General features: G+C 42.0%; 1 protein-coding gene across 3 annotated transcripts in view; it reads left to right on the plus strand.

Annotated features, from left to right (window-relative positions):
• LOC126457774 (fatty-acid amide hydrolase 2) overlaps positions 1 to 23,384 on the plus strand; it is a 104,765-nt gene that overhangs the window by 72,912 nt on the left and 8,469 nt on the right. For all 3 annotated transcript variants that reach the window (XM_050094353.1, XM_050094354.1, XM_050094355.1), the window contains exons 6-9: positions 876 to 1,030; positions 1,144 to 1,281; positions 18,679 to 18,774; positions 20,644 to 20,799. In XM_050094353.1, coding sequence (XP_049950310.1) covers positions 876 to 1,030; positions 1,144 to 1,281; positions 18,679 to 18,774; positions 20,644 to 20,799 — 545 coding nt within the window. The remainder of the gene's footprint in view (positions 1 to 875; positions 1,031 to 1,143; positions 1,282 to 18,678; positions 18,775 to 20,643; positions 20,800 to 23,384) is intronic.

A 23,384-nucleotide genomic window follows, 5' to 3' on the forward strand; every position in this document is an offset into this window, starting at 1 on the left:
CTATCTCCAGTCCTAAGCATTTAAAATATTCAACTTCATTGATGATTTCATCATATTAAAATAATAAAATTTCACTCTTGTAAGTTATGTGTCAAAAAGTATTTGTACTGTATTTTTATGGAATTAAAAGTGGTGTTCACATATTAATGTAAAAATACTATTAAGCAATTATTACATCATTAGAGGAAAATTCTTGGAAGTTTCCAATTGCATGTTCTCAAAGCCTGTAAGAAAAATAACTGTGCTGTTGCCAAATGTACATTACCAGACAATTAATCATTTCTTCACAAACTGATCAGTGTGGCACTGTATTTAAAATGGTACACTTCCTTTGTGGAGAAGCAAGTTGCAGAATCCTATGTTTATTGATTTTTTCCATAGTGTTGCTGAGTCACCATGCTGTCAAGGTTCCTTCTTTAAAAACATGACCACCTCCTTTACTCAAATGAGCTAATGTTCCACCCCTAATGACAGCTGATGTTGAGAAGAAAATGGTTTGTATTCAAATTCCACTTATTTAATTACTTCTGGATGTTTTGCTTTTTCAGCGCATAGCAATGTTCAAGATGAAAACTCAATCACTTTATGCAGAGACATTAAAAATAGCTATTTTTTGGGTAATTTATACTGAGTTGGTAGTAAAGGGTACAGAAATTTTGTTTCGTTTAATTATTGATGATTAACAACAAATACCAGACTAAAACTGGAGATGCTATACTTTCTGGTCCCTTCATTAAATGAATTTGTGTGCACATGTGACAAATTCAACTGTCTTTGTTATTCATTCCTTAAAATTGCTTGGAAGAAATTTCATATGTGAACATCTTTAAAGTTTTTGAGTAATTCATAAGTGTATTAAGTTCTTTATTTTACAGGCTTAACACCACTGAAAGGGCTAACATTTAGAACTGGAGAAGAAGGCCAGACAATGGTTACAGCAGGACCTATGACAAAATATGCATGTGACCTGAAGCCATTTCTTAAAGTACTTTTAGGTGGCAATGTAAGCAGGCTAAGGCTGGATTTGAAGGTATATATTTGTCGAACTCATTCAAGTGTTGTTACGAGTAGTTACTGGGCATTTTACTAATATATGCCATGCTGTAATCTGTGAACATCAGTTAAAATGTTACATTTGTCTAGGTAAACCTGAAAGATCTGAAAGTCATGTACATGGAAGAACTAAATGATCCCCGTACAAGCTTTGTGACAGAAGACATCAAAGTGGCATTGCAGAGAGCCACTGATTATTTTCAGGAGATCTCACACACTATTGAAAAGGTCTGTATTGTCAAGTTCAGTGCTTTTATAAAGAGATTATAGATGTATTTATTATGTATATTCTCGAATCAGAAACATACAAATTTACAGTACCCATACACATAAATAAATATGTACATATATATATACACAAATTGTATTTATATTACATGTGCCCAGTACTTTGCAACCTCCAAGGCACTTGGAGTGGCTTGCAGGAGATCAATCTTCGTGCAGGATGTAGGACACAAAAGGCACTGTAGCATGTGGCTTGTGGTTTGTTCTTGTCCAAAATCACAGGACGTATCTTCTGTTATGAAGCCCCATCTCTTCAGGTTGTCTCTGGATCGTCCAACTCCTGATCATAATCTGTTTAAAGATTTCCACACCAGCCAGCTCTCATTGTGTCCAGGTGGTAGTTCTTCAGCTTCTGGCGTCTTCAGGTGAGGTGTCGACTTCTTCCATAACTCCAGCCTTGCCTTCTCTGGTGAAATGGTGAGCTTCTCGGATGCTCTCAGGAAGCTCTTTCGCGATCTCAGCCGTTGCTGTGGTGGATTATGTCTGTGCAGTGGATGGGAACTGTCCTGTTCCACATTCAGTCTCTCCTTGTTGGCAGCCACTGTTCTGTGTATCCATGGTGGTGCTATTCCAGCCAAGCAGTAGAGCTTATCAGTTGGGGTAGGTCTTAAGCAACCTGTGATCAACCTGCAAGTTTCGTTGAGAGCAATGTCTACTTGTCTGGCATGAGATGACCTGTACCAGACTGGAGAAGCATATTCAGCAGTAGAAAAGCACAGCGCCATTGCAGAACAGCGAATAGTTTGTGGATGTGATCCCCACTGTGTCCCCGCTAGTTTGTGAATTAGGTTGTTTCGAGCGGAGATTTTCATTTTGGTGTTCTTGCAGTGAGTTTTGAATGTCAGAGTTCTATCGAGAGTGACTCCCAAGTATTTAGGTGCGTGATGATGCTGGAGTTGGATGACTGACCATGCAATATGTAGCTCACGATTAGCTTCCCTGTTCCTTAAATGAAAGGCACACACTTGTGTCTTTGAAGGGTTTGGTCTGAGTTGGTTTTGATTGTACTAGCTTATTATTATGTGTAGTGTAAGCTCACATAAATGTTGTTTTAAAACTGCTTTATTAAACAACATGTCATTGTAATGGAGTGCTCAGAAAAATAAGTGTACAGAGTAAGAAATCACATTTCAGTATTTTTTTAAATTTGAGCAGCATTCTTTTCGTGCTAATGTTTACAGTTTTATTATTTTATTAATATTAAGCAATATTTTTATTGTGTTGTATAGTTAGAAAAATAAGTTTACACAGAAAGAAGTTGCATGCAAGTTGTAGTGAGTAATGATACTACGGTGAAATAATAACATTTAACACCACTTTATCATAATGATATACTTTATTCACTTTGTGATTACAAAACGTAACAACACAGAACAAAACTAGACATAAAGTCAGTTCAAAGATCATCATAGAGAGAGATATCACACAAATCGATGTATCGAACTGCCACAGAGCCCCCTCCCTGGGAGTGCAGAGCACAGTGTAGCAGCAAAAGGAGAAGGAAATTGTATTGGGGAGGCGATCAGGGAAGACACAGCATAATCTTTGATCCATGTCAGTTGGTGTAGGGGATGGCCGGCATGGGATAAAAGTATCTGAATAGGAGGGAGAGGGAGGAACTGTGGACAGCCGCATAGAATGAAAATTCACAGTATGCCATTCTCGTCGATAAAAGCTTGAAGGGAGCCATTGACAAAGTCTTTGGGTAAGTTAATAGCTCAGACGAGGGTGAGGTTAACATCCTTAGATTAACATACATGAGAAGATGCACAAAAAACAAACAAACAAACAAACAGTCATTGTGACATTGCAGTGAAGTGTCATCCATTTGGAATGCCAAGATGTTGGCAGCGAATGTGGTCATAGTTGAGCACAGTGTTGGCGGTGAGAAGAAGCGTACGGGAAGTTCGTCACATGCATCACTATCACTGGGGTCCACAGCTCGTGGTCTAGCGGCTAGCATTGCTGCCTCTGGATCACAGGGTCCCGGGTTTGATTCCTGGCCGGGTTATGGAATTCTCGGCTCGGGGACTGGGTGTTTGTGTTGTCCTCATTATTTCATCATCATCATCATCATTCGTGATTGTGGCTGGATTGGATTGTGTAAAAATTGGGACTATGTATGGGCGCTGATGACCGCGCATTTGAGCGCCTCACAAACCAATCATCATCATCACTGTCACTGGTGGAGACACGATCACTAGCACTGGCATCACAAGAAGTAGAGGAGGATGGGAGGGAAGTGCCTACTGAACACTTACTGGAAACCAGTTCAGTTGTTGTGTTGACAGTTGGAGGAAGCTCTGAGCCCTCGTTGTTAGAGACGTGTTCAGTGATGACCCCTGCTGGTTTAACTCTGTGTAGAGAGACCATTTGTGGTATTCCATTTAGCAGGATGATCATAGTGTTTCCAGCATGATCGAGAAACTGGTGAGGTCCTGAATAGAACGGAGTAAGTACCTGACAAACGATGTCCTCTCGCAGCATAATAAAGTCACAGTCTGAAAGCTCATTTTGTAAAAAAACTGGTGGGCGAGTATGTGCTTGTGGTTGTGGTATGCGTGATACGAGAGTGAACTTGCTCGACTAAGGAGGGTAGCCTCTCTTCATGAAGAGAAGTAGTGTCCTCAACATTCTGCTGGGAGTACCAGGGGTTCACCATAAAGGATCTCTGCCAGAGAGGCCTTTAAATCTTCTTTATATGCTATGCCTAGCAGTACCCACGGAAGTGCATCCAACCAGTAGTCAGTGTGGAACTTTAATGCTGCCTTCAGTGTGTGGTGCCAGTGCTCCACTAACACATTACTTTGAGGGTGGCTCAAATGGCTCTGAGCACTATGGGACTTAACATCTGAGGTCATCAGTCCCCTAGAACTTAGACCTACTTAAACCTAACTAACCTAAGGACATCACACACATCCATGCCCGAGGCAGGATTCGAATCTGCGACCGTAGCGGTCGTGCAGTTCCAGACTGAAGCGCCTAGGACTGCTCGGCCACAACGGCCGGCTTACTTTGAGGGTGGTAGGCTGTTGTATGGAAATGCTTGGCACCACATAGGACACACAATCATTTGAAGAGTACAGATTTGAATTGCATGCCCTGCTCTGTGGTAAAGGATGCAGGGCAGCCAAAACAAGTGGCCAGCATGTAATGAATGCTCGAGCCACGGTATCCGCCGAGATATTGTTCAAAGGAACTGCCTCTACCCAACATGTCACACTGTCAGTGACTGACAAAATGTAATGGTAGTCATTAGAAGGGGGTAGGGGATTGACAAGGTCCATATGAATGTGTTTGAAGCATCCCTTCGGTATTTAAAGTGTCCCACAGGGGGGTGGGCCTCTCGAACAACTTTGGCATGTTGGCATGATATGCAGGCACATACCCACCCACGACAGTCTTTCTTGATGTGTGACCAGAAGAAACATTCAGTTACTAGGTGTACTGTCACTCTGATGCTTGAATGAGCTAGACCATGCAGCGAAGAGAAAATTGCCTATGAAAGGGGATGGGGTACGATTGGTCATTATATGTTAGTCTAAGTATCACAAAGAATTTGATGGCAGGGAAAGGGCATGGTTGAATGTGGAGAGAGGTGGAGTTATTAGTAGCTGCCAACTGTACCTCCAGATCAGTAGTTTGTAGTCACACGAGCTCCGTAGGATCAAACAGGCTTGTAATGGTATTAATTCATGGCATGTAGTCTGCTATGAGGCTATCGATGAAATGTATGTCTGTTGTGTATTGGCTGATGAAATCCATATGCGATGTAGAGGGAGATCACTAGCAGGGTTACGCAGTGCGTCGACCAGGGGATGGTGATCCATGTAAATGGTGATGTCTTATGCCTCGATATCCTCTCAGAAATAGCGTATGGCTTCATAAGTGACCAGTAGTGATTGCGATAGGCGTATTGGTGCTGGGATGGGCTAGTGTGACTGCATTAGCTAGGGCCATTTTTAGGTCATTGAAGGCATGAGTCATGTCCTGGGTCAATGTAACCTTGTGATTACCTGTGGTATGTTTGCATTGCAAGACATCGTTTAGAGGAGACAGCAAGGAGGCACCTGAAAAAATTGATCATGTCCAAGAAGCGATGTAGGTCATGAAAAGTGACAGGTGGTAGTAAGCTCATAATGTGAGCGACGCATTCAGATGTGGTACATATGCCTTCAGAATTCACTGTGAGGCTCAGGAACATAACTTACGACTAGTGCTGCTGTGATTTGTCATCATTTATCTCCACACCATTAACTGAGAGCATGCGGAGTACTTCAGAAAGATGTTGCTCGTTTTCATTAACAGAGGTGGAGAAAATTAAAATGTCATCAATGTAAGCATGGGAATCTGATGATATGCATTATGACAGTCAATGATGCTAAAATGCCTAGCACCATGTAATTGCAACGCAAAATTTTGAATGTGGGGGATGGGTTACTTGTCTAAAATGGTGCGGGCATTGAGTCTATGGTAGTATCCACAAAGTCTGAAGGTTGAGTTCTTCTTGGGGACGAGATGAATAGGTGATGACCAATTACTGTCAGAAAGATGTACGATTCCTAGTTGTAAAAGTTCCTGAATGCATTCTTTTGCGTCGTGAAGTTTCTTAGTTGATAGATGGTGTGCTTTTGCATGGACAGGGGGTCCTTCTGTAGCATGTAGCCTATGACATGTACCGTTAACTTTAATGGGGAACCTCACTGGGCCTACATGAGCAGAAGGCACTCCGGAGCAGGGAACAATGCAACATGCAGCACTGTGAAACTGAGAACTGGCTTGTAGAATAGGTGGCGAAGGTGGTGAAGATTCTCTGCCATCAGGTACGTGTCAGCAGCTGTAGGTGTGGAGTCCAGGCCAGTGGTTGTATGCGGTGTCAGCATGGCAAGACGGGCATAGTCTGCATCGGTGGTGGTGAGGTGGCGTGAGAGCTGTAACAACTACTACGGCTTGTGACATCAAACGTAACAGTTGTGTTACTAAATGTGACACTTCTGTCACTCAATGTAACTGTGTTTTCTCTTTTGATGCTGTCAATTGTCAGGATGAGCATTCTAAAGCATTCTGTCAGGGTGAAAATATTAAATAAATTAACTTTTCTCTCTTAACAACATGTGGGCAGGATGGGTTCTTCCTTGGCTCGGGTATGAGGTCGAATGAAACATCATTTTTACATAAGATAACTTTTATTGAAAGTTTCGTACAACTGTATCTTACTGGGACGTTCTGGTTCGGAGAGCGGCAGCCGTGTCGTTTGCGTAGCCTTCTGCTGTGGCAGCGGCGGCGGCGGCGTCTGATTACGCGTAGCGGTGTGTATCTCGTGTTGCCGTCTCGCCCAGCTGACCGGAGACGCGCAGCGCGAAGTGGCCCGTTTAATTATTGCGAGCGACGTCGTGCATCGGATGGTGATACCTTGAATGTGGCGTCCCAGTGTTTCTCTTCTCTAAGCGGCCGCGTGTGTTGTGCGTCGACCAGCGGAGCGGCGCGGCGGGGTAAGGCCAGTGTCCCGAACTCGAACCACGGACTCCCGCTTGCCAGTCTTCGGCTGTCAGGTCTTCATCCCAGCTCACAGGTAACTACTGATGTGAGGCCGTCTCCTTCCCGTCCTCATGAGTCACCCGGGTACGTAAAAACCAGACTTCAATACCTTTTAACTTCTGTCTTCTGGCGCCGCGGCTGCTGCTTGCTATTCCATTACAGCGGCGGACTTAGTGCGTCTGTGCATGATGCAGTCTCTTCTTGCATGACGGTCTTCAGCAGCGAAACTGACTGAACACTACTGCTACTCTTCTTTTCTTCCTTCGTCTCTTGTCTTCGTCTCCGTTCCCGTCTTCGTCTTCGTCCCCGTCTTCATCTGTCTTCCTCTGTCTATCATCTCGGGCCCACCGCGTCTCGCGTATTTATACACTTCAGTTCACTGGAGGTGAACGACTTCACGGCCATTGCCTCTTCTGTCACGTTGAAAAGCTTCTCGAAGAATCTTCTTGACCTGGGTCATTGGCTCTTGGAATGTAGGCGGGGGCCTCTGATCGCATGTGACGACTGAGAAACACGTGAGCCGGTCATTGCCTCTTCCGTCACGTTGAAAAGCTTCTCGAAGACTCTTCTTAACGTCGGTCATTGGCTCTTGGAATGTAGGCGAGGGCCTTTGCTCATGCGACAACTGAGAAACACGTGAGCCGGTCGGGCGATGCCCTGACGGCTGAATCGACAGCGCCCACTTATGTGGAACTCACTGACTTCATGATCATTGTCTCTTCTGTTCTGCTGTTTTTGCCCGCTGAATGCGAGTATGTAACTCTCTAAACTAAACCAAGTTTTCCATTTATATTCTAATTTCTAGTTCACTTTGATTTCACTAATTTATTTACTTAAGTACCACTCAACATTCCTCCACCCTTCGGAGAAATTCGCCCTCGAATTTACCACTCAACATTCCTCCACTCTTCACACGGCAAAAGCACAAACACTGAAAACTCTCGAGTTAGAAGATTACACACGCTTCACATTAAGTATGTGGAAAATACTTTATCACTTTACAAAAGCACTGTACGGTCATGAATCACATAGTTCTTACATAAATGGTTGTAATAAGTGTAACAAATCTTGATGACAATGAATAAACAAAAAATAGGTTTTGCACTTAGAAAATTACAGAGCAACAGCTGTTTAATCTACCCTATACTAATGCAAGAATATCTATTCTACAGTATTGTTTATGTTAACAAGAGACTGTTTAATAAAGAATGAAGTACAATAAACAAAATTAATACACTAATGCTCAAAAGTAACTACTGAAGTACATCAGTTAAGAATGTGGTATCCAGTTAACAGGGATTTGATGAAGTGGTATATTATTATTTGGCTTATTTTTTCGTCTTAAATAAAAGAAAACTGTACAAAGCAGAAACACCAACACAAAGGTTCCAGATATACCCGTTCCTAGCATTATAATTTTAGTTTTGCGTTCACCTTTTAATTTTAAGACATGTTGCATCATAACATTGGCATCAATTTTGCCTTGCTGTGAGTTTATGACTTCAGAAGGGAACTGTCAAGGGAGTCATTGAGGTAGGATAGGTTTTACATAGGAAATGCTTGCATGGCGTTTTCTGAAAAAGCAAACATGTTTATAGACCTACGAACCTAGTAAAAACAAAAATAAAGAAAATAGGAAATACATTGTTAACTACAAGATCTACATATTTCTACGTTCAACTTTTTTTTTCTTAGAAAATAAACCATTATCATTTATTAATTATTTACATTTGTATACTACAGTCTACTAAGATTCAACTAGGACATTCGCACTCTTGGTCGAAGATTGTATGGTGCCATGTCTGTATGTTGTGCTGGCGTGGCCACTCTTTTTCCTTTACGGGAACTTCCTCCACCCTTCGGAAAAGCAGACACTATTGTTGAAGGAATTACATCTGGAGCGCCCTTAAAAGGTTTTAAACGACTTACATGGACAATGGTAGTTCGGGTGGGCAGTTGCAATTTAACGTTGACTGGTGACGTGATCTCAATAATTTGGTGAGGACCTCTGTAGTTTGTTACAAATTTCTTCGTTTTTCCTTTCGCTATGTAAGGAGTTGAAACCATAACCCACTGACCGATTTTGTAATTTGGATATTTAGCTTGGGTATTACCTAATCTTTCCTGTCATTCCAAAGCCTTTGTATTAGATTTTTGAACCTTTTTCCATACATCCTTCATCATTCGACTGAAATCTCTTACTGTTTCTCTGACTTTTCCGTTTTTCTGCCTGATTACATCAAAAGGGGACGGCATTTTTTTTCCATAGACCACTTCATAAGGTGACATGCCAGTTGCTTCATGCGTTTTGGCGTCGTATACCGACACGATTATGGGTAAATACGCATCCCAATTAGAATGTTGTTCGTTAATATAATAACTAAGCATCTTGCCAATTGTCTGATGAACTCTTTCTGTGCGCCCGTTGCACTGAGGGTGTAACGGAGTTGTGCGTAATTTGCGTATTTTTAATAAGTGGCATAGCTGTTTCATTAATTCAGACATAAAATTAGATCCCTGATCTGTGATAATAGCTTCAGGTACGCCAAATTTAAGTATCCAGTTGTTAACTAAAGCTTGGGCAACTGTATTTGCTTGCTGATCTGGGAGACTCACCATAGCTAGATAGCGTGAAAAGTGATCGATAATTGTAAGAACATACTTATTACCAGCAGGTGTTTTATGAAATGGCCTGTAGAGATCGACTCCGCAGATTTGAAATGGACATGAAGCCTCGGGGAGCCTCTGTAAGGGTACTTTTGAACGAGAAAGTTCAGCTCGTTGTGCGCACGCAACGCAATTACGAACGTACTGCGCAACATCCTGCTTTCTGGTTTGCCACCAAAATCGCTCTGCTACTCGTCTTTCGGTTGTCCGCTGTCCACCGTGTCCTGCAAGGATATGATCGTGGGCCTCTGCCATTATTTCTTGTCTAAGGTGTTGGGGAACAACAATTCGCGGTCCAAGTTTTGTTTTACGGCATAATACACCATCTTCAAAGCAAAATTGTTTTTGAGTTGCGTATTTTTTACATTCTGTATCCTCATCTTGTGCCTTTTTCCAGTCCTCAGTATCTTGGCCTGTTGCTTCCACAAGTGCTATTTTCCGACTTAGGCAATCTGCATTCGTGTGTTTTTTGCCTGGTTTATGGATAACTTCGAAATCCATTTCGGAAAGACATAGGGCCCAACGGGTAAGACGACTAGATGGATCCTTTAATCCAAGCAACCATTTTAAAGCTGCGTGGTCTGTAATAACCTTGAATTTTCTACCATACAAGTAGCATTTAAAGTATTTGATACCATAAATAACACTTAACAATTCTTTCTCCGTTGTGGAATAATTTCTTTCTGCTGTTGTTAGTTGTCTCGAAGCATAGGCTATGGGGTGTTCCGCGCCATTAATATTCTGACTCAAAACAACTCCTACTGAATGACCACTTGCGTCACAGGATAAAATAAATTCCTTGTTATAATCTGGGTAGGTTAATACTGGACTGTGTGTTAACTTATCTTTAAGGGTTTGAAATGCAGATTCACAATCTTCAGGCCAATGAAATTTTGCACCCTTTTTCAATAATTGGGTTAAGGGTCGGGCAATTTCAGCAAAATTTTGAACATATTTTCGGTAATACGATGCGAGACCAATGAAACTTTATACCTCCTTAACGCGTTGTGGTGTTGGGAAGTCCTTAACTGCCGAAATTAATCGGGGATCTGTTTTAATTCCTTTTTCACTAATGACATGCCCTAGGTATGTAACCTCTGTCAATGCAAAAATACATTTTTCCATATTTAATGTTAATTTAGCTTTTCTAAGTCTCTGAAAAACATTACGCAGACGCACAGCATGTTCATTAATGTCTCTGGAGAATACAATAATATCGTCTAGATATACACAACATTGCTGAGTTTTGAGTCCTCGCAATACTCCATCGAGTAGTCTTTGAAAAGTTGCTGGTGCATTTTTCAAACCGAAAGGCATTCTTTTAAATTGCCAGTGGCCTCCAGGGGTAGAAAATGCTGTTTTATGCCTATCTTCAGGTGCAACTTCCAATTGATGATATCCGCTACGTAAATCGATTGTTGAAAAGTATTTACTGTTACCCAAACTGTCAATGGTATCTGTAATGTTTGGAAGAGGATAAACATCTGAGATTGTTTGTTTGTTAAGGTGTCTGTAGTCACAACAGAATCTATATCGTTTCGTACCGTCGGGAGACTTCTTTGGAATAATTACAATATTTGAATTATAAGGAGAATCAGAATATTCTATAATTCCATCTTTTAGATGCTGTTCCAAAAATTCATCCAGTACTGGCTGTAAGTGATGCGGAACTCTATAAGGCTTCCTATAAACTGGGGGGCTATTTCCTGTTGGGATCCTATGCTGTGTGATGTCTGTTGCTGGCAATGGACCTTCTGCATTAAATAAATCTTGGAACTCAACTAAAACTGCTTCTATCGTGTCTCTATCCTTTCCTTTCAAATGCTCAACCTTCTGGCGTAATGCGGTTTTATAGGCGTCTGGTTTCTGACCATCAGTAATATCTGACCAAATGAAATCTTCTTCTTCAAAAGTACTGACTGTAGCTACTAATATTCCCTTATGCAACTCTTTGTCCTCCACTCCGAAATTGTCAATATGTACCGGTACTTTTCTTTCTCCCTCAACGTCTTGAACCCGTACAACACTCCTACGTACAAAACAATGTGATACATCTAATTCCTCATTTTCCTCTAAAGGCTCTATTAGACACACTGTATCTGTAGGTACTTCGTGGTCAACGGTCATCCAGAGAAGTTTTCCTGAGCCAGATGGTATCTGATCCCGCGAATCAACCTTCAAGGACGTTGCACGCAGTATAGTTGATTTCGCCTTCCGGTTAGGGAAATCTTGCGGCAGAGGGCCCTTTGCAGCGGTGTCACCTAGCTGAAACACTATTCCGCTAAGTTCTACAGTTTGCTGTCTGAGGTCGATTTTAGCGTGATGTTTATTCAGGAAATCCAACCCTAGGATCGCGTCGTACCCGTCAGTTACCTTTGTTACCACTTCTACATCTTCTTGAAATTGTACACCGTGAATATAGAAAATCAATGATGTACATCCTAATGACTTAACTGTACCTCCTACTACTCCACTCAATCTATACCTTGGAGGGTCATATTTCTTTTCTCCAATACATTCATTACTTACTATTGATACGTTTGCGCCTGTATACACAAGTATCCTTGCCTCTTTATCCTGTATGGTAGCAGATAACCAGCATTCCGCCTTCACATTCGCCTTAATGGCATGAAATTTTATTGGGAACGCCTGGCGGCGGCTCCGACATTCCCGTTTGAGTTTAACTGATTTCTATTTCCAAAAACTTTCTTAGACCTGCATTCCTTGAATGTGTGACCTATTCTTTGACAATTAGTGCATTGAGGTTGTCTGCAGTTTTTTGCTATATGTCCGTGTCGATCGCACCTAAAACATCGTACTCCTGCTGAAAATATATTTCGCTTCTCCTTGTATCTGGTGGCAATGTCAATTTCTTCAAAAGCTGTCGCCACAGATACAGCTTCTGCTAAATTTTTAGGAAACTCTGCCCTGACACGACGGGACGTTTCAGGAGGCAACCCACGTAAAAATGTATCCAGAGCTCTATTTTCTGCCTCTTGTAAAATAACTTTATTTGCTTCATCACTAGTTGTCAACTGATAGGTGTTAATATTAACTTTTCTAATCCTATCTACAAAGCTTTCTAACGACTCGTTTTGCCTCTGAGTGATAGTGTGTAATTTTTCCCTATAGAATCTACAGCTGTTCTGTTTTTGAAAACGTTTAAGCAATCCTTTCTTCAATTCCTCAAATGTTGGAGCATTCCGTAATTCTTCATGGTATAAGACGTGTGCTTTAGCCTCTCCTGTCAATCTTAACTTTGTCATTTGTAAGAGCTGTTCATCTGACCATGATCCTAACTTTGCAGCTGCTACTAAATCATCAAAAAAGGCTGTTATGTCCTCGCCAGGTTTACCTGAAAAAGGAGTTACTAAGGCTGCTGCTGAGGAATCTAGGGTGGGAGTGATTGAACTGGTTTGCCTAACCTCACTCAACTGTTTAAATAATGCATTATTATCACTTTTAAGCTGTTCTATCTGATTAACTAAGATCTGAATAGCTTCCTCAGTAGAAACCGCTTGTGGTGCTGACTCTGACTTTGTACGATTTCGTATCATCATTTTACAAACTGTTAGTTACACAATCTTACCACACTGAATGAAAAGGATGTTTCAATATTTTCGAGAAACTCTTAAAATCATGAGAGAGAACAAACTCCTAAATAAAGAAAATATTACGACTGATATGCAAACCCCTATTCTTTCACACATTAAACAATACTAACTGTGGACCTTTAGTGACTGTCATTCACACCTCATATTGAGCCAAGGGTTTTTCTCTGACACCAAATGTAACAACTACTACGGCGTGTGACATCAAACGTAACAGTTGTGTTACTAAATGTGACACTTCTGTCACTCAATGTAACTGTGTTTTCTCTTTTGATGCTGTCAATTGTCAGGATGAGCATTCTAAAGCATTCTGTCAGGGTGAAAATATTAAATAAATTAACTTTTCTCTCTTAACAACATGTGGGCAGGATGGGTTCTTCCTTGGCTCGGGTATGAGGTCGAATGAAACATCATTTTTACATAAGATAACTTTTATTGAAAGTTTCGTACAACTGTATCTTACTGGGACGTTCTGGTTCGGAGAGCGGCAGCCGTGTCGTTTGCGTAGCCTTCTGCTGTGGCAGCGGCGGCGGCGGCGTCTGATTACGCGTAGCGGTGTGTATCTCGTGTTGCCGTCTCGCCCAGCTGACCGGAGACGCGCAGCGCTAAGTGGCCCGTTTAATTATTGCGAGCGACGTCGTGCATCGGATGGTGATACCTTGAATGTGGCGTCCCAGTGTTTCTCTTCTCTAAGCGGCCGCGTGTGTTGTGCGTCGACCAGCGGAGCGGCGCGGCGGGGGAAGGCCAGTGTCCCGAACTCGAACCACGGACTCCCGCTTGCCAGTCTTCGGCTGTCAGGTCTTCATCCCAGCTCACAGGTAACTACTGATGTGAGGCCGTCTCCTTCCCGTCCTCACGAGTCACCCGGGTACGTAAAAACCAGACTTCAATACCTTTTAACTTCTGTCTTCTGGCGCCGCGGCTGCTGCTTGCTATTCCATTACAGCGGCGGACTTAGTGCGTCTGTGCATGATGCAGTCTCTTCTTGCATGACGGTCTTCAGCAGCGAAACTGACTGAACACTACTGCTACTCTTCTTTTCTTCCTTCGTCTCTCGTCTTCGTCTCCGTTCCCGTCTCCGTCTTCGTCTTCGTCCCCGTCTTCATCTGTCTTCCTCTGTCTATCAGCTCGGGCCCACCGCGTCTCGCGTATTTATACACTTCAGTTCACTGGAGGTGAACGACTTCACGGCCATTGCCTCTTCTGTCACGTTGAAAAGCTTCTCGATGAATCTTCTTGACCTGGGTCATTGGCTCTTGGAATGTAGGCGGGGGCCTCTGATCGCATGTGACGACTGAGAAACACGTGAGCCGGTCATTGCCTCTTCCGTCACGTTGAAAAGCTTCTCGAAGACTCTTCTTAACGTCGGTCATTGGCTCTTGGAATGTAGGCGAGGGCCTTTGCTCATGCGACAACTGAGAAACACGTGAGCCGGTCGGGCGATGCCCTGACGGCTGAATCGACAGCGCCCACTTATGTGGAACTCGCTGACTTCATGGTCATTGTCTCTTCTGTTCTGCTGTTTTTGCCCGCTGAATGCGAGTATGTAACTCTCTAAACTAAACCAAGTTTTCCATTTATATTCTAATTTCTAGTTCACTTTGATTTCACTAATTTATTTACTTAAGTACCACTCAACAGAGCATGCGGGCTCGATGTGAGCATGCAGGACAGCATCGATTGTAGTGGCTGTGTAGCTCATTGGTTTGACAGCTGTAGAACAAGCATAATCTGTTGATGTGAAGGAGGTGGATTATGCGCTGTGGGAGCCAGAAGACACTTCACCTTGAACGTTGTCTGTAGAGCGCAAGACCGGAACAGTGGCCAGCGTTGTAATGGTGGTAGCCACTGAAAGTGCTGCAATGGTCATTCGTGCACATGCCAGGTCAGTGGAAGTGTTGTAGATCAGTGCCTGCAGCAATGCATTGGCCACACATAGGGCAGCAATGTCATTTCATTGGTTGAGTAGCTTGCGCAGTGAATCCACCAGGTACGAAGCGAGGGGTGTGAGTTCAGCTAACTGGAACAAAGGGGCAGCTGTTGTTGCTCAAAAATGTGTGGGAGTTGCGACAAAGGAGCCCTCAATGTGTGTGTCAGAAGAGTGATGGAGCAGCGTTCCTGATGATTAATCTGGAGTGAGGCCACAGTGATGTAGAAAATCAATGCCCAACACCAGCCATATTGAATGTTCATTCCAAACAAAATTTCATTTTAAGTTTGAGGCGAAGGTGTGTGGAGCTGTAGACAGTGACCGACAAATTGTTTGCTGCTCACAGTGTCATGGTGGAAGGTGTCGTTGGTGAAGTTGACAATGCTGGAGGTATGTCACTGGTATCTGTGCTGGTGTTGACCAGAAAGAACATATCTCTGGTGAGGTCACGTACGTGACTCAGCGTTGCGGTGAGTTGTTGATGTCCGATGGTTTTATAGGTGTCATCTGCTCGCCTTAGGCAAATCTCTAATGGATCGATGGCGTGCGATAAAAAGTTGCAGCTGGAGAGCTTCTGGTATATTCACTATCCATAGCGACACAAAGTGGCATTGGACAGGAAAGAGGGATCGATCCATGCTCTGATCTTTCACCACAACTGTGATGGTGTGAGCTCACCGAGTGATATGTTGTGCACTATGTGATTAATTGCTTCTTGCAGAGTTCTCAACAAGCACTCAAAAATGATAGACTTTGCATATTCATAGTGGTCCCTCATTGGTGCCACGAAGATGAGACCAGACATCAAATCTGTGTGCTTGTGCAGAGCTGTAAACAAAGATACATTGGATAAGACTCAGTGGATGTTGAGGATGATGTCCACAAGGGCAAACCATGTCTGACCATCCTTGTTAAGTGGAGGCAGTTGTGGTAAATGTCCTGAAAGAACAGGCAGCACCAGAACTGTGAACACAGACAATGTTGGATGGCTTGACATTACACTGTTCTTGATGCTTGTACATATAACCAGATGCAGCAGACATGGTTGCAGGGGTGACCAGCATGGTAGAAACAGCCATGGCCACCAAGAGATTCGATATGCATGACACAGTACACTGCAGAGGTTTGTTTATTAGTTCTGGTGCACTGGGACAGATCGAGCAGTGGCAAAAGTCACATTGTTCATTAATAAAAGGTCACTGTTCAAGAACTGTTGCTGTTGCACTGAACCAAACACTTGTGGTTTATCGCCTAACAGGCAATATGGCACCATGGCACAGAGCCGATGGCATCATCTGTATGTTACTATTAGAAAGAGTAACAAATGGATTTTGTGACACAGCGGTATTGTCATATGCACAGAAACCTGTTGACACAGCAGCGTAATGCGTAAATTGTCCTGGAAAATGTTCACAGGGCATAGAAGAATGTGCAGTGATGTCCATTGTCCGTGGACTTCGTTGAGCAAGTTGTGATGATCCCGATGAAATTTGGTCACAGTTTTCTATTTTCACACAATTCGAAGCACAATGGTGGCAAATTCAAGCAGAAGATGTATGTGTAGGCATAGAATCAGAGGATGGAGTCATTTGCTGCATCATAACAATCGTTGTTATTGTAGGCCACATTGTCCTGTGGTATTTTGAACGCAGAAATTTTCCAAATTGCTATATTCACAGAAAAAGTGTAACATTGGGTCACCAGTGTGGCAAGTAATGATATTATGGCAAAATAATAACATTGAACACCACTTTATCATAATGATATACTTTATTCACTTCGTGATCATAAAATGTAACAACACAGAACAAAACTAGACATCAAGATCATCATGAAGAGATATCACATGGATCAATGTATCGAACCACCACAAAAGAAAATTCTTTTCATACAAATATTCAAAATTTTATTCAGTGACTTTTTTTGTAACATTTGTCTGCAACAGTGACAAGCAAACATACTGATCTACAGAAACAAACTGCGAACGAGTACTCTTCTCATTAACAGGCATTGTCATGGGCTGAAACCATTTTGTCTGCTAGGACTGCGACTACCTTTCATTATGCTATGAAATGAAGAATCTCCCTCCCATAATTCTTCACACCTTCCCAAAGCAGTGTTCTGCTACTGACCCAGTCTACTAAAAACATCTAGGGCCTTAAGCCAAATATATGGGGGCAGCAGCTGTGCCCCCCCCCCCCCCCCCCCACTCACACACACACTTGGAAAAAGAAAATTTCACAAACTGAACTCACATCCTTCCCAGCAAACAGATAGACCTATCAATCTGATATCAGTTTCAAGAGAGCAACATGTAATGGCTATTGACAAATAGCAAGTATACCCAGAGATGGGAGACATATTCAACGCAAAACTAAAAGGAATTCCTTCCCCCTTTCCATCTCAGGTCCCAGCTACTCTCATTATTGTTTTTATGATCTAGGTGCACCGGCAAGTCCTGTTCCATTTCCATCACAAGCAGATACTGCTCCATCAGAGGCAAGACCTCCTGTCAAAGCAGTCATGTAATCCATCTGCTCTTTTGCACCTCCTGCACAGCCTTTTATGTTGACAAGGCTACCAAGCATTATGCACCTGAATGGTCACGGCCAAACATACACAACTGTAAAGTAGGTCAAACAATAGCACAGCATACTGCTGAGCACTCTATGCTCAGCTTCAGCACTTGTCTTTTACAACCTGTGCTTATAGATGCGAATTGTCTGTACAACACTTCATTCAATTTTGTACTGCCCCTAACCTCTATCTCCACTAGCCGTTCTCCTACATCCACCTCTGCCTCTGTTGCCTTGCCTTTTCTCACCCTCCTTTCTTCGCCCTTCCAATCAATTCCAATCATTTCACTTTACTTAAATTCAGTTTATTAATCTACACCTACACTGTTGTCTTCCCCCTTCTGTTATTCTGACCCACTTCCCCTTAACCAACACATCCAGTTTCATTGTATACTGTATATGACCTCCCCATTCCTGTAACAGCATGAGCTCACTAATGCCATATTCTTGTTCTCTGCTCTGGCTACCCATCTGCCCTCCACTTTCTTCCTTTAATTGTTTGTTTGAACTGAAGCTAATCTAAAACTTCCAAATCTTATTTATGTGCCTGTCTATCACTCAGTGCCTTATTTTTACTCGTCTTTACTCTCTGTATTGCTAACAGAAATACAGTATTTATATACAATCTGCAGCAGAAGTTGAAACATCCTGAAATGCTGGCACACAACATTGTTTCTACTTTGACAACATGTTCCAGAGTGAACCACACTTTTTAGCCGTTTTAGTATGGGAAATATTTCATATCATGCGTTTTGCAGCCTTGAATCATGTGACAGGCATTTATGACAAATATGTCAAAAATGGATGTCTTTAAGTTCCAACATTAGCTGAAACATTTACACAAGTAACAGCTTGATTGACAGTCTTGTGAAAAGTTGTAATACTGGTCTGTTATCTAAAAATTACCCTCTGTTAATTAATATGTTTCGTGTTGACCTATTATTCTTAGCTCTTCAAGAAAACTCATATATATTATAGACTGCATGCTTCATTGTAAAATTGTAATAATTGTTTGCAGGTCAAATTTGCTCACATGAAGTACAGTTTTACTCTGTGGAAATATTGGATGAGTAGAGAACCTACCAATTTTGCAGCAGATCTGGCAAACAGAAAGGTAACTACACCACAGGTACTGCTAAATAAGTATTCAAACTGTAAAATTAAAAAAAAGCCTGGAAGCACTTTTTTCACTGCTAACATTAGGAACTTAAAAGGATGAACACGCAAATTCTTCTCTAATTGTTCGAGTTACCATATTTCTGTGATTGATTCTCCATATTTCTGATATGAGTAAATGGATTTGAAATTAATGAGATGCTATTTAAACATTACAATTTTATGTGCAACCTTTTTGCTGACTCACAAGTTTGGCATATTACATTGTAATTTGATCTGATGTTTTTATTTGTTGCTAGTGGAACTCATTGGAGTCCACAATTTTTAATATACAATTTTACTAATTGGCACAACACATCAATCCCTTTTGTAACCTTCATAGTTCATACCAAAAGTTAAAAAAAAAACATTGATCTGAATTAACTGCGTTCATATTGTGTAACATGTAAACTCTTTTGTATACTAGAGTAGTAGTAAACAGGATTCATATTTACTGTAACTAAGTTTTGCTGATTGTTCATATGACATTTTCTTTCCCGAGTAACACAAAAGAATATGTTATAAGTAAAGCGCTCTGCATCAGGCAGTCTCCAGTATATGTTGATTAAAAGTTATTTTCTTTTAGAATTTTCGGATGTCTGCACGGGTCATGTAATAAGTTCTCCATGATATTTTGGCAACCAGTCTTGTTGCCAACTTCAGGTGGTTCTTGATGACTGCTGCTCTGCTCAGGTCAGCGTCATGTATGCATTGGCTCTTAACTCCTCCACCGTTCTGGTTTTGTCACTGTCCTTGCAACGACCTTGGTGGTAGTTTATGGTAGTGGGAATAGCAATGCCATGCTTCAAACTGTGATCTCCAGTGTTGATGCTATTGTTGTCAGGTGCAGGCCTTGCCATACAGGAACTCATTTCTTTTTCTAGGCTCAGTCCAGGGTTCTACACCATAGTCCATTGTAGGCGATATCTTTGTTAATTAGACCATCTTGTATTCTTAATTTCAAATTTCAGTAGCCTTGTTAATCTCATAATCTCAGAAGGAGCGAGATAGCCTAAGTATCTTAGTTTTGTTGTAAGTTGTAATATGGCCTGTTTTTGTACTGAGATTGACCACAGCTGATTTGGTGGCCTGGTGTAACTAAGTGTGGAGCCTGTGTTCACAGTACTTCTGTTCTACCTTATTTACAGTTTCCCAATCTCTATTAAATCTCTAGCCAATGTGAAAAGTCACACATTGGGAAAACTGTGTGCACCGTAGAAGAGAGATGCTGAGAACATAGACCCCACAGTTGATTATGCCGGACCAACAAATCCGTTGTAGCCAGCCGCAGTATAAAAACTGGCCATACTATAGATTACAACGAAACTAAAATACTTAGAGAATCTTCCTCCTTCTGGGAGTGTGTGATTAAAGAGGCCACTGAAAATGGATCCCTGCAGTGAGCCAAGAAATGACAAATCATTCCCGTACAGTGAGATCTGCACCCAGTGACAGTAGGATGGAGTCTGGGGCAGAAGGGAGGACGGGCCGGCACAATTCACATCCCTCTAGTGCCACTCCCTACTGCAGTGACTGCACAGCCAGGGACAGCAGAGTGATGAAAGGGGTAACTGCCAATGTTTACAGGATGCCAATCCAAGCAGGGCAGTAGTTATCAGGAACCACCTGAAGGTGACGGCAAGCCTGTCTGCCAAAATATTGTGGAGAACTTACGTGGCCCAGGCAGACACCCGAGAATTCAACAAGTTAGAAAGATGCTGGAAAAACATCAGGTCACAATAGTTCTTTTGTTTCATATACCCAGTAGTCATTAGTATTTTTGTTTGTTATGCAATATTACTGGTTAATTAATTTCCTTTACTACCAGGGTTCATTATCACCATGGATTGAACTACCAAAGAAGTTATGTGGCTGTAGTCAGTTTACATTGGCTGCAATAATTGGGCTTGTGAACAGTCGGTTGCCTCCTATAAATAAGAAATGGGCTGAAACAGTTACTGCAGAACTGAAAGAGGAAGTGTGTGTAAGTATTTGTTATGATTTATTTTATTTTTGTTGATTGACATAGGTGGAATAATAGTATCATCATAGCAAATTAAATTATATAGCAATATTTAAGGCTTTTTTGGCTCCTTAATACTAAATGATATAATGTAAAGTTTTGGATGCAACAGAAATAATTTAAGACACACAAACATGATTAGAAACTTTGCTACACTTTTAGAGGATGTCTTTCACCTCACCTGACTATTATAGAATATTTGCACACCCACACACCACACCTAACATGTGCTTGGCAGATACATTGTACCAACACAGCAGCTCAACTGTGGTGGTTTTTTTTTTTTATGTGAAGTGGACAAGGAGGGAAAGGCTGTAGAGATAGGGAGGAGTGGTTGGAGGGAAACATGGCTGCTGGCTGGAAGGGTGAGGCAGCAAGCAGCTGTGTTGGGAGTGTGGCACAGGTAAGCTTGCTTGACACAGGCAGAAGGAATTTCTTGTTGCAGAGAGTCATGTGGATTGGTTGTGGGAGTGGGAGGTAGAACAGAGGAAGAGGGGAACTGTGGTAAGGATTATGTGTGTGTAGAACGAGTGAGTTTGGGGCCATGAGAATGTGTGGAACTGTGTGCAGGGCAAGGGCTAGTGGAGACTGAGGCTAGGAGGATTGCGGAATTGAAAGACCTACTTAAGGACAAGTCCCAGCTACATAATTCAGAGAATTGATATTAGGGAGACCGATGGCAAGGGTTGTAAAGCACCAATTGAATTCAAGGATGTTGTGTTTAATAGAGTGTTTTACCACTGTTAGTTATCTCTGGTCACAGTTTGGCAGTGGAGTTTAATTCTGGTCAACAGCTGGCTGGTAGTGATGCCCTTATAAAAGGCAGTACAAAAGCTACAGCAGAGATAGTGTGTGGCATTAAATGCTTTCACAGATTACCCTTGCTCTGGTAGGATAGGATATGACATGCATATGATGGAAATGGAGAAGTATATAGTACATGCTGTGCAAAGGACAGGTCTTGCACTTGGATCTTTCACATTGATATGACCCATGTCACTGTCTCCTTCACAATCCACTGCTTCCTAACTCTGTGCTACATGCTTCTCCCCCTCCCTGTATCTAGTCAGTGCAACATTCCTGTCCCATCTATTGCATCCACTTGCAGCCTATCCCTCCTATTCATCCTGCCCTCCATACCCCTCTCTGCGTACTCCACTTAGCCCAATTACTTGACGCAAGCACTCACCCTTGTTGATCTGCAGAGGTGATAACTGTTCTTGTGAGCTCTGAAGGAAGATATCATCTGAAAGGTTCTTAACATTTTCAGTCTTGTATATGTACCTGTCAAAGCCAACGGCCTTGCTGCAGTGGTAACACCGGTTGTCATCAGATCACCGAAATTAAGCACTTTTGGGCTTGGCTAGCATTTAGATGGGTCACCATCCATTTCTGTTGAACGTTGTTGGCAAGTGGGGTGCACTCAACGCTTGTGACCTCAAGTGAGGAGCTACTTTATTGAGAAATTGAGGGTCTGATGTGTTAAACACATGCCCCACCATATCCACATCCAATGACGTGAATCGGCAGAGGTTGACATGGCAAATGGTCGGTACAGTTGCGCCTTACAAGGCCTCTTCAGACAGTGTTTAGTTGTATGTACCTGTCAACTATGCATGTCTTAACAACATGGTCAATTATTACCGTTACTCTTTCCATTATTTTTGTAAAATAAAATGTTAATTGTAATTAAACCCCTTCTTGTCCAGTACTTGAAAATATCTACATCTGTATTTGTACTCCACATGGCACCTTACAGCAAGTGATGGGAAGGACACTTGTAGTACAGCAATCTTTTCTCACCTTCCCTGTCCATTCGGAAGTGATGGCTGGAAAGAATCATTGTCAATATGATCTCTAATTTCTCAGTTTTTCTCTTTGTGCTCATTTTGAGATATGCATATGGGAGGAAATATTTTCAATTCTTTCCAGAATGTGCTCTCTCAGAATTTCAATTCTAAGCCGCTCCATGATGCACAATGCCTCTCTTGTAACATCTGCCACAGGAGTCTGCTGAGAATTTCTGTGATGTTCTTACCATAACTAAATGATTCCCTGGCATGCCACTCTTCCTTTGATCTTGCCTCTCTTGTTTAATCCACCCTGGTAAAGTCCCATACTGATTAGCAGTACTCAAGAATTGATTGAACAAATGTTTTGTAAGCCATTTCTTTCATGGATGAATTAAATTTCCTTAAAATTCACAATTCATCCAGTGAACTCAGCCAACCATCTGATTTTTCCCACAGGTTCTTTTATGTAGTCATTCCAGTTTAGGTCACTCAGGATGGTTATCCCAAGGTATTTTACAGCAGTTACTGTTTCCAGTGACTTGTCCCCAGTACTATAACTGTACAGTAGTGGATCTCTTCACCTTTATACATGCAGCAGGTTACATTTACTGACATTCCGGATCAACAGCCAATCCCTGCACCAGTCATCGGTCGTCTGCAGGTCTTCCTGCCATTCTCTACAGTGTTCTGGTGTTTCTACATTCTTGTACATAACACCATCATCCGCAAACATCTTCATGGAGCTTCTGATGT

This window comes from Schistocerca serialis, chromosome 2 (assembly GCF_023864345.2).
Source record: "Schistocerca serialis cubense isolate TAMUIC-IGC-003099 chromosome 2, iqSchSeri2.2, whole genome shotgun sequence".
Taxonomy (NCBI): Eukaryota; Metazoa; Arthropoda; class Insecta; order Orthoptera; family Acrididae; genus Schistocerca; species Schistocerca serialis.